This window comes from Lithobates pipiens, unplaced genomic scaffold (genome assembly GCF_037356315.1).
Source record: "Lithobates pipiens isolate NorthernLeopardFrog02 unplaced genomic scaffold, aLitPip1_a1.2 Scaffold_18, whole genome shotgun sequence".
In the NCBI taxonomy this organism is placed as follows: domain Eukaryota; kingdom Metazoa; phylum Chordata; class Amphibia; order Anura; family Ranidae; genus Lithobates; species Lithobates pipiens.
This window is the reverse complement of record NW_027507758.1, coordinates 191,404,080-191,416,222: the sequence shown is the minus strand read 5'-3', so window position 1 is coordinate 191,416,222 and position 12,143 is coordinate 191,404,080. Positions and strand designations below refer to the sequence as shown.

Sequence of the window (12,143 nt, the reverse complement as noted above, 5' to 3'; positions counted from 1 at the left end):
TGGCCCAAAAGGATATCGAGCATGTGTGCCACCTATGGATGTGATCACGTATAACCAAGTTGTTATTGTATGCTGCAAACACAAATTACCATTATCATGATTTATTTCACAGCAAATACAACTCATAACTTTTTGTTTTAACTAATATTTATCTTTGTTTCACGAGTTTGCACTTTTAGATGCATTTATAGGTTATGTCTTTTGTGTAGCTAATAGGAAGCAATTTATGTCCATTCATGCATTTAATAAACCATCTGAACCCTTTTTCTGTATTTTTAAAAAGTAGCATTTGAAAATAACTATTCAATAAGCTTACTGTAATTGAGTATTATATTTCTTCAGGTAGCTTACATGACTGATGTGTTGGAGTCTGGTGCCGATGCATAAGTCTGTAGTGTCTCATTAGACTGGGCTGGATTTTCCTTAACATTTGTAGAATTAGTCAAACCGTGCGGAACTTCTTGGCTTGTGGTAGTGCAGTGAGATGCCAGACCTTTGTACAGTTTAATCAGTGAGGACCTATAAAAGCAGAGCAGCATTTAGTAAAATGTTGCAGGCAGCAATATTTCTAGAAAGGATTAGCAAAACTCAGGCTAAGCACTGTGACTACAAAGGGCTGGAGTCCTTGGTTTGATGCACACGTGTCTTTATGCCTATGTATCCTCCATGTGCTTTGATTTCCTCCAACAATAGAATAAAAAACATACTGCTAAGCTAGGTGTTGTGCAAAAAGATGTTTATATACACACACTGTATACTGTACATGCTGATATTTGGAACACATAAAAAAAGTCAATAAAAGTGTGTTTATGCATTCATAAGGATGCAAGATTTTAATAACACTCTTTATAATAAAGCTTGAACTGATCCCATTAATACAAAGGGCCTTCCCTTATTAAAGAAATGTAAAAACAAAATGTTTATATGTATACAACCTTCATTGGGTAAAGGTGGGGACTCCAATTCTGAAACTGACAGATATACAGTAGTTGCTACATCCAGGGCTCAAGTCCTGCGGGAACGCATGGGAACGGAGTTCCTGTACTTTTTCCACAACAGGAACTCAGTTCCCATTAGCAGCCGTGTCCTGCAAGACTTTGAAGTATGCAATCTGTGTGGCAGGTGCTACACCAGCAGCCGCCGACACAGCTCGCAATAGTGAGTGCCGCACACCTAAACATTCAGGCATTGCCAGTAGGGGGCCCCATGACAGCTTCCGCTTCGATCTACCCGTCAATCACAGCCAGCTGTAGATGAGGTCCCTGCTGCTAAGAGATTGTATTTAATCAGACCTCTAGTGATGCGCTCCTCCCCGCTGGCCCCTCCTGATTTCCCGTCTCCTCATCTTCCGCCCTCCAGTCTCCTGCATACTTGCTTTGTGCGTCCCGCTGAACCCCCCCCCCCCCTCCTCTATCTTCAGTGCCATATGATGAGAGAACCCAGAGGAGGAGCACAGCTATTTTGCTTACAGGACATGCAGGGAGAGAGGTGAGCTGAGAGAGGAACATCAGTTTGGGGTGGTAAGCTATCCAATACCTGGCAAAGTTTAATGGAGGGAAGTTTATGTGGAAATATGTGAAGGGTTGGAATAGCAGCGAGTGTGTGTTGGAGCCCTGCAGAGTTTGCAGCCCCCCCAAGCTAACATACATCTCCTAAGAAGGAACACATCACTATCTCCCCAAGCATTCTGTCCAGATAATGTGCAGTTAATTTATGACCCTTCCGTTTAACCCTGTGTTATCCAAACTCTGTTCAAAGAAAAGTGTAAACTCACCACATAAGCACTCTATATACAAAATAAAATTCCCCAATAAAGATCAGAACATGATGTTCACATTTGCACGGAAGCACAATTGAATGAATGCTGATTATTCAGAGAATTACCGTATTTATGTTTATTGAGGATTTTTTTTATGTACTAACAGTTAAGCTTCATACACATAATACGAAAATTGGATGAAAAATACCACTTTTGAAGTGTTCGTGCATATGAGCGTATCTTTTTTTTTTTTTTTTGGTGGGCGAGTGGATCTTGGGTGGGAGTTCCCACACTTTTTTCCCCAGGACTTGACCCCTGGCTACATCTATTTACTACTTGGCTAAGCAAAAGGCACAGCCCCATCTAGTGGCTATACCCCTACATGTATAGTATGACCGCCAAATCCTGGACAATCACCCTAAGAGCCACCGTTACTTGCGGTGTCATACTGAGATCAGTGTTTGTGCCGAAAACCTCACATTTGGTTACACACTATTTCTTTGCTCTGCATGTGTCATACTAGACCCCCAGATCTGAATATTCAGGACAGCAGTTATCTCCAGATCAGAGCCATACTAGATCTCCATATTGTCACCAGATTGGTAAGTAGGCTGTAACACCACAGCTTCCACTGTGCCTCTTCTTCTATCTGTATTGTTTCTTTAAGGCTACCCTGAGGTGTGTGTACACTTAAATTTACATCAATGGTCAAAATGTAAAATCATATATTCATCTCCACATTGTATTTCAATTATTCAAGTATTCCTTTACTCTGATGGATTTTGAGGTTTGAAAACTTACTTTGTGAAGAAGCCCACACATTTACTTTCTTGAATGTACTCACTATGCCCTGTAATTAGGCACTGCTGTGCCACAGATTTTACAGAGCCTGCCTTCTGAACTACAGAGCTGCTGGGAGAGGGAGTCTCATGCAGAATCAGTACAGAAATCACAACTTGCAGGCAGCATGGTACCATGGGATATATAGTCATTAGAAATTAATCTCTTCTGCCCCGGAAGATTTTACCCCCTTCCTGACCAGAGCACTTTTTGTGATTCGGCATTACGTCGCTTTAACTGACAATTGCGCGGTTGTGTGACATTGCACCCAAACAAAATTGACATCTTTTTTTCCCCCCCCCATAAATAGAGCTTTCCTTTGGTGGTATTTGATCACCTCTCTGTTTTTTATTTTTTGCGCTATAAACTAAAAAGAGCAACAATTTTGAAAAAATTCAATATTTTTTTACTTTTTGCTATAATAAATATCCCCCAAAAATATATAAAAAAATGTTTTTTTTTCTTCAGTTTAAGCTGATATGTATTCTTCTACATATTTTTGGTAAAAAAAATGCAATAAGCATATACTGATTGGTTTTCACAAAAGTTATAGCGTCTACAAAATAGGGGATAGTTTTGTGGCATTTTTATTATAATTTTTTTACTAGTAATTCCGGCAATTTTTAGAGGGACTGCGACATTATGGCAGATACATTGGACAATTTTGACACATTTTTGGGACCACTGGCATTTATACAGCGATTAGTGCTATAAAAATGCACTGATTACTGTAAAAAATTCACTGACAGGGAAGGGGTTAACACTAGGGGGCGATCAAGGGGTTAATTGGGTTCCCTGGGAGGTGATTCTAACTGAAGGGGGAGGGGACCGTGTAGGGGAGATGACAGATCACTGTTCATGATCTGTCTCTTCTCCCCCCAGAGAACCGGAAACTCTGCGTTTACACACACAGATCCCGGTTCTCCATGTATCAGCCACGATTGCTTTGCCTAGCCATGCCATTCTGCCGCAGTACAACTGCAGCAGCTGGTTAAAAGTAAACAGCAGAGGAGAAGCTGCAAAGCATGCAGGCAATCATGAAAGTTGTGGAAAGAGATGACCTTAAGACAATGAACACTCACAAGATGAAAGATGAGATTTCTGATTGGCTCAGATGGAGAGATGAACAGATAATGTAATTCTCTCCACCTTGGTCAATCAGAGGAAGTCTTGTAAAGGGCACCACAGTGGCTAAGTGATTAGTGCGTCTGCCTAGTAGCACTAGGGTCGTTGGTTCAAATTCCTACCACGACACTACTTGCACGGAGTATGCATGTTCTCCCTGTGCCTGCATGGATTTTCTCTGGGTATAACTCCACCTACCCCCACCCCCCCTCCCCCCCTCGGCTGGCATCCACATGGAGTTCCTATGGCTTGGCTGGGTCTCCATAGGCTAGTAGGCCACTACTGATGCTTCCGTGAAGCTTCTTTTAAGGTCCTGAAAAGCTCTCTCACATCGAGGGGTCCACTGCTCTTGTTTAGACTCCCTCGACTTTCAAGCCCCATATCTCTCCTGGCTTAACTTACAGCCTTCACCCCTCATCTCAGTCTGAAGCAACTCATTAAGCGGGCAGAAAATCTTCACAAAGTTCACCACAAACCTCAGATAATTGGAGCAGAACCCAAGGAAAGATCTCAGCTCCATCAAAGTTGGTTGGGGCCAAGTACTGATCACTTCTAGCTTCCTCGGGTCAGTAGTGATGCCAAGGTAGGTGACAGCAGTTTGATAGAACTGGCTCTTTTCTAATGACAACTTCAACCCCTTCTCTGTATGAAGCCTCTCAAAGGCTTCCTCAAGCCTTGCTTCATGCACATCTAAAGTCATCCTGAAGATATATATAGAATAACCTCGTCCAAGTACACCAAGACCTCGATTAAGTTCATGTTGCCAACAGTATGCTCCATCAATTGTTGGATTGTGGCTGGGGGTCCCGACAGTCACTGAGGCATCCTATTGAATTTGTAAAAGCCCAACGGGCAAATAAATGCCATCTTCTCTTCATCGTCAGGGTGCATATCGATCTGGTAGTATGCGTTCTTCAAGTCCAACACACTTCACCCCAGACAGACACTGAAGGGCGTTTTTAATACAAGGGGTGGTGTATTGATCAGGGATGGTCCTCCTGTCCGAAATTCGGTAATGGATGCACATCCACAGTGTCCCATTCTTCTTGCTCATGACCATGATAGGGGAAGCATAAGGGCTCCTGGAGTCCTGGATGACTCCTGACTTCTTCAGCTCAGCCAGCTGCTCCCTGAGATCTTGCAGATCACTGAGCGGTACCCGGCTTGCTCTTTTTCGGAATGGTTTATCCTCCTGCAACTGAATCCAACACTGAGCACTCTTGGCGCAACCCACGTCAAAGTCATTCCTGGAGAACATCTTCTCCCACGTGGACAATTGATCTTGGACTCTTTTCTGACACTCAGGAGGTAACATCTTGGAGGTAAAAGGAAATTCTTCTCAGCTTCTTGTTATTTTCTCTCTCAATCATCTCTGTCGGGGTCCCTGGGCTAGCTGAACTTTGCTTGACTGGGTGATCTGTGACATTCCAGAGACTAACTGGCACCTTCCCTCCATTCAGGGACAGGGCTTTGGTAGGTACTACCTCCGGAAACCAATTCTGTCCCCAAAACAACAAAGGGGCCTGGCTGAACCCAAGTCAACTTGACAGTAGCCTTCATGCAGACTATCTTGCCTGGCTGCAACACCTTCTCTTTTGCTTCGAGCCTCTTCCCACCCCTTTGTCTGGGGTGCTCGGTTCTTATACAACTCGCTTGAAGGTTTGATGCAATTGGGGGTGTATTCTTCTAAGCACAGACTCTTCCTTTTCCACCAGTGGGGCCATTTGTCTCCTCACCAGGTCAGTGTAGGCCCCAACCAGCACAGAGTTTTGTTCAGCCCCCGGGCACGCAACCGCCAGTTTGTTGAATGCTTCCGTCTGTACTGCTACAGATGGCCCAAAGGTGATCTTGATCGGGATGTATCCATCGTAGAGGAATTTCTCAGCCCCAATTCCCCAAATCTCCAGCTCTGACAGCTTACACAGGAGAATATGCTTCAAGTATTTGTTATAGAAGTCCCTATATAACAATGCCACTTGTGCTCTGGTGTCTAGTAATGCCTTGGTGTAGAAGAGGAGAGGTATCCTGGAGGAGCCCCCAAATGAAGCGCCACCCCCGTGAGGGCTTCTGGAAGATGACTGACCCCAAAGGTTACCTTGATCTTGCAAGCCTTTCCACACCTGACACTCTGGGTTCGGACATGTTTCAAAAGGATAATGCCATTACAAAGACATCAAACTGCAGCAGATAAACAAGCATTTTACTTAAGGTTCTTAAGCAGAGAAAAAAAACAAGAACGGCTAGACAAGTAGTTCTTCGTGTTAAACTTTTACTCTTGAGAACTATGCAAAGGGTATGCAATGCAAAGAGAATTAGAATAAGACCAACAAATAGTATCCAGTAGACCCTGATAAAACGTATGACCCCAGGTATAAAAGGGAAGAGGATGACCCTTTTTTATGTCAGACTGTTCCCTTTAAATCCTGATGCCACAGGCCCAATAAACTTGTGGCACAATTACAAACAATAAGTTATAGGAAATGCAATGCTTGATCTGTGAGAAGAGTTCCCCTTAATGTATGCATATATTGTGCACGGAGTCCTTTAAGTGGGGGGTGGGGGCGAGAAGAGTGAAGAAGTTCTGGTGAGGTAGATGTCCAGTGTTTTCAGCTAGCTCAACACGGGCCCACAAAAATTGCAGTGAAATGGGGTCCAGTTACTGAAAATGGCAGGTGCAAAGTGTTCCCTTTTAAGGCTCTAATGTAAAGGGAGGGAATAAAGGTGTCTGCATGCCGTGTCTTTGTAGGGTTCACAGAGGGAGGGCTTCTGCTTGCTCGCCAATCCTCACCAAGGCTCAAGGGAATAGGTTGTTCCCGGAATCTGCAACCAAAAGGAGAGTGACTGACCACACACCCCACCACGCTGGGATTCAGCGGGTTCTGTATTGTTGACAATGAGAGTCCTACTGTCACTCGGCCGACATGAAGCTGGTGATGATGGGTCCATTCACACACACCAGAGACTCTCCACGCCGACTAGGCAGCTGCGGCTCGTATCCCTCCAACTGTCCGAGTCCCTGCTCTCAGATGAAGGCTGTGGTCCCAAGAGAACGGCTCCTTCCCAGACCCAGCTATATATGTCCTCACCCAGCATTCTGCTCTCTTTCCCAGCTGGCTGGAACTTGAAATCTTCATCAGTCTGGCCCCAGTGCAAATCTTGGCTCCTCGACCACATATCCCAAGATCTCTTTCTCTCAGCTGTGATCTCTGCATTCAGGAGATGATGACACAGTGTCTGTGCTAAGCACTAGAGACCCACTGTAGCTGATGCTAGAAAATGTCCCACGATGACAAAGGCAAAGCTAGCCAGCACCTGGCTACATCAGTAACCAGTATGGTGGAAGCATGGCAGCAGGAGGAAGAGACAGAATTTCTGCTGTCTCAGGACCAGCTGTAACCTTTGCTTACTGCCTCCATCCATGTAAGACAAAGACAGCAGAAGGCAGAAAAGGAATACAAGTAGTTGGAGAACGTACAGATTCAGGTGCTGGTGGAGAGGATGAGGAGGAAATGGGTAGGCTTAATGGTGGGACATTTCTGGTGAATAGGGCCTATTATACTGAAATGTCTGTATAAGGACTCAAGTATTTGTGTCTTTAAAGAGGTGAATCATTATTGGGTGGCCAACCTGTTAGATCTCAGATACAAGGGTGAAATGGCTGAATTACTGCCATTGGGAGCACAAAATGTGTCCCTTTGAGGAGGTGCTTTATGAGACCCTAATTGCCTCATTTCCTGATGGTGGTCAGATTTCCTGTGATGACCAAAGTACCTTGGATCTTGAAAGGAAGACCAGCTGCCTAAGTGCAAATCTTACAGTTTGTTTAAACCTAGGTGGCCAGGTCTTCCTGCTGGCAACCCTCAATCGCAGTCCCTCCACAACTTGATTGTTGACTTCATTGGGGCCAGGGCTCATGCAGACACTCTCAGAAGTGCTAAACTCATATGGAATAATGAGTGTTTGGGTTGGACCAATGTCTGGATCTTGCACAGCATGCACTGGAGCTTCTAACTTGCCCTACAGCCAGTGTGATGTCTGTGAGGGCCTGTAGTGCATCAAGGGGTTTTGTTAGAGAAGCAAATCTAGCTGTCCCTTGATTGTCCCTGACTCACTTTCATTAAAATGAACCAGCAACAAAACCCTTTGCTGCTGATGCTATAGACTAGACCTTTAAGTGTCATCGAGGCTCTCTCCCCAAAAAAATATTTGATACCAGCCACCATTACCAGTTCCTTCCACCTTCCCATACCTTGCTGTAGGGTGAATCGTGCATTGTCTCTCAGACATTGTGGTGTATTCTGTTGCTCCACAATTTTAAAGATGCCACAAAATGTCTCCAAGTTTGAACTTTGCAGCCTATTCTGGTCCTCCGGCACTGTGAAGGTGCTTCATACCTGTAAAAGTTCTGCGCATGGTTTCCAAAGCTTGACCTCTGCTGCAATATTTTCCAGTGTTTACTGCAGGATATATCCTGTAATGCATTTCAAAGTTTTCGGCCTGTTTCAGGGGTGGCCAGGCACTGTTGAGGTTCCGACAGTGTTTCCGAAGGTTGAACTCACTTGCATAATATGCACTGCATTCTGTAGAGTAAATCATTCAATGTGCCCAAAAAAAATTCAGCCTATTCTGGAGTTTCAACACTGTAAAGGTGCCACACAATGTTTCCACAGCTTATCCCCAGCTGCAAAATCTCAAATGTTTTCTAAGGGTAAATCTTGCATTGCTCCTCATAATTTGCATCCTATTCCAATGCTCTGCCATATGTGTGGCTATTGTGTCTCAGATAATGCACTCTAGCTTCTACTTCAAGATAAAACCCACCTCATCTTTCTCTCCTTTATTGCAGTGTAACCAAACTGCCCACATACTGTCCAGCCACTGTACAATATGTTTGGCAATTGTCTCTCAGATAATGCGCTGTAATTTGTTGCAAGATAAAACCTGTGTTGTCTCTCACCCATTTGCTGCCTATTCAAGTATAATGGTAAGGGGTAAAAACTGCGCTAATCAAATAAGTTCGGGTAAATCAATCCCAAAGCAGCAATTAATGGGAGATAAATACAATAAAAATGAAAAAGAGAAAATTGCGCTATTTGCAGGCCAGAAAATTATTTTATACTGTCCTAATGTTTAGAAACTGGAGATAAATTCAGAGTCACCCAGTGACTAAACCACAGAAAAGTGTACCATCACCTTGTGAAAAACATGCTTACCAGACTGTAAGCTGATTAAGCAAGTGGCTTTATCCCAGCCCGGGCTTTTGGCTTTGCAAGAAAACACACCAATGCGATATTACGATGTACAGTTGCAAGCTTCTCAGCATGGGTTGATTCCACAGATTATAATTTCATATTGAAAGAAAAAATGTCCACCATAGCGTAATATTGCCAAATAACGATGAATAAATGTACAATATATGCAACTGCACTCATAATATAAAAAACAAAAATTATAGGAACGGAAAAACCACCCGGTGAAGTTGCAATTGAGTGTACCACCACCACACAGAGGGCCTCCTTACCAGATACCACACGTAGACTTGCTGAGAAGGAGGGACATTGAACCTACTGTCTAGAGAGATTGAAAGCTGCTGTTTTGCATACTACCTACCTATACATACCTATATGCAAGCAACTGACACCTATTGTCTATACAGATTAGCTGGTTCCTCACTGAGAGTTTTCTTCTCATCCATCAAATCAAACTACATGTCTGTTCCCAGCCGAGGATTCACTTTCTTAAAGAGATATCTGCCTTTTTTATGTGGTATCTGGTAAGGAGACCCTCTGTGTGGTGGTGGTAAACTCAATTGCGACTTATTGACCGGGTGGTTTTCCGTTCGTATAATCTTTGTTTTTTATTTTGTGAGTGCAATTGCATATATTGTACATGTATTCATCGTTATTTGGCAATATTACGCTATGGTGTATTTTTTTTCTTTTAATATGAAATTATGATCTGTGGAATTAACATCAACCCATGCTGAGAAGATTGCAACTGTACATCGCAATATCGCATCGGTGTGTTTTCTTGCAAAGCCAAAAGCCCAGGCTGGGATAAAGCCACTTGCTTAATCAGCTTAATATCTGGTAAGCATGTTTTTCACAAGGTGATGGTACACTTTTCTGTGGTTTAGTCACTGGGTGACGCTGAATTTATCTCCAGCTTTCGAACATTGGGACAGTATGAAATAATTTTCTGGCCTGCAAATAGCACAATTTTCTGTTCTTCTGCCTATTCAAGTGCTTGTGTACTGTTCTGATGGTGGATAATTTTTACCACACATGTACCTGAAGTTTAAATTGGTAATAATTGGGGCTATGTGGGCAGGACTGGGTTCCGGGAATGTGGGGGTGTGATTTTGTAGTGATTAAGTTAAGTCGATTCATCGATTTAAAAAAAAAAAACAACAAATCAAACACAAAATTTTTAATCAGTAACAGCCCTACTTTTAAGACATTGTTAGTGGTACTGCAAAAAATAAACCGTACAAATTATATTGTTAACCTGCTGTGCAACTGGCCAGTTTGCACAAAGTTAAGGGCTTTAGTGTTTTTTTAAGAGGAAACTTTCCTATATATTTTAGATCTGTTGTGGCTATTACTTTCACTGATAAATTCAGGCTTATTACAGTTTGATAAAAAAAAAAAAAATGTTGCAGCTAAACCAATACAAAAAGGCTGTGCACTGATTAGCTAACATGTATACACTTCAGACTTGGCACTGAGGGGTTAGCACATATTCTGATCACAAACCACTTAGGAGATAATGCACATGAAGACTGATCATGTAAGGGTTATCACTCATACACTGGATATTAATCACGTAAGGATTACTATACATTTCCTGAGTGATAATCACTGTGGGTTAATGTATACATGCTCAAGACTTGCCACTAAGGAAAAAAAGCACATACACCTCTGGTGTGAAAATGGACTAGTGAGCTTTGTGCACTGGCATGGATACTGCCAAGTCAGGCCTATGATGTACTGGGGGAAGGATAAAATGGAAAGATGGATGAGACTACTGGGGTTGGGGTTTTACTGTACAGTATGCTCTGTACAGCTAGGTTAAAGCCTGGAGGTACAATCTCATAGTGATAATGCCAAATTGCTACTTCGTGTTCATTCACACTTGTAGCAACACCAGAATTTTTCTGCACTGGAAAAAAAGCTGGTTTCCACAAGGGCACACAGAAAACAACTTTTTTAATGTGCCCTGTTCACACTAGAATGCAGGTGTAGAGCATTGCTCTGTGTAAATTTGTTGCATGTCTGCATTTTTCCCACACAGCACTGAATATTTCTGCCTATCTGCGTGTTTCTGTGCACTGAAGCTGAGTAGTGGTATCAAAATTATTGGAAATTTGTAAAAATATAATACAGTTTAGAAAAAAAACAGTAAACATTCCCCTATATTGTAAAAACGCAAGACACTACCCCCCTAGTGGCATACAACATGGTCACCAGCCCAAACAGGAAAACAGATCACTTTCTTGTGCTGGTAGAATGAATGAACCCAATGTGGCCTAATACTATAATTTGGGATAAAGCATAAGACTTAGAATATCTTTGGTTTTACACAAATAAATGACATATATTTTAGTGGCGATCATCATATTGTAATAAAGTTTAAGAACATACTTTTTCAGTTTTCTCCTCTTCTGTATAAGCAGGTCCTCATTATACTGGAACAGAACACTATAGTGAGAGATAAAAACACGCAGACGCTGGACACAGACCAACAGCAAGTAATAATCTGGGTGGTCCTTCTCTGTGTATTTTAGAATATTCTGCACAAAAGAGGAAACAAAATCATAATTTACTGTAAATATTTGACTGATACTCATAGCTTTAATCAGACACACATGTTCCAAAATTGCAAATATTAACTTTATACGTTGTGTAGGTAATATGTGAAGATAGGTAGCAGAAAAATATACTTTGTAAATTGTTTTTTAAAGCTGAAAAAATCCATAACAGACGTATGTGAGCATGCAGCCTGATAGGCAAAGAAAAGGGGGGGGGGGCGCACCCCCTCCTAAATCATACCAAGCCCATGCCCTCCATAAAGGGAGGTCACCTTGACAGAGGGACCCCCACAAAGCACCTTGTTCCAATGTTGAGGAGGACAAGGCCCACTTGCCCACAACCCTGGTCCAGTGGTTGTGGGGGTCAAAGGTGGGGCTTATTAGCCCCGAAAAGCCCCTTTAAAAATAAGGGGGCTCCAGATACATCCTGCATGTGTGACTATTTATTTATTTGGATTTTTAAGGTCCCTATTAACTAGGATAGGGTTCATGATGACGGGAACCCCAAGCTGTTTATTTACAAACAGTAAGTAAACAGTAAAATTCATTTTTTTTCTTTATAAATTGCATTTTTGTATAGTGCCACTTCACAGGTAGGCCATTACAGAT

The 12,143-nt window shown here is 42.6% G+C and overlaps 1 protein-coding gene across 1 annotated transcript in view; it reads right to left on the bottom strand.

Annotated features, from left to right (window-relative positions):
- Positions 1–12,143, bottom strand: part of ARHGEF33 (Rho guanine nucleotide exchange factor 33) — a 282,191-nt gene that overhangs the window by 48,372 nt on the left and 221,676 nt on the right. The window contains exons 12-13 of the mRNA XM_077486478.1: positions 11,368–11,516; positions 352–519 (exon numbers count right to left, since the gene is read on the bottom strand). Of these exons, the coding sequence (XP_077342604.1) occupies positions 352–519; positions 11,368–11,516 (317 nt within the window). The remainder of the gene's footprint in view (positions 1–351; positions 520–11,367; positions 11,517–12,143) is intronic.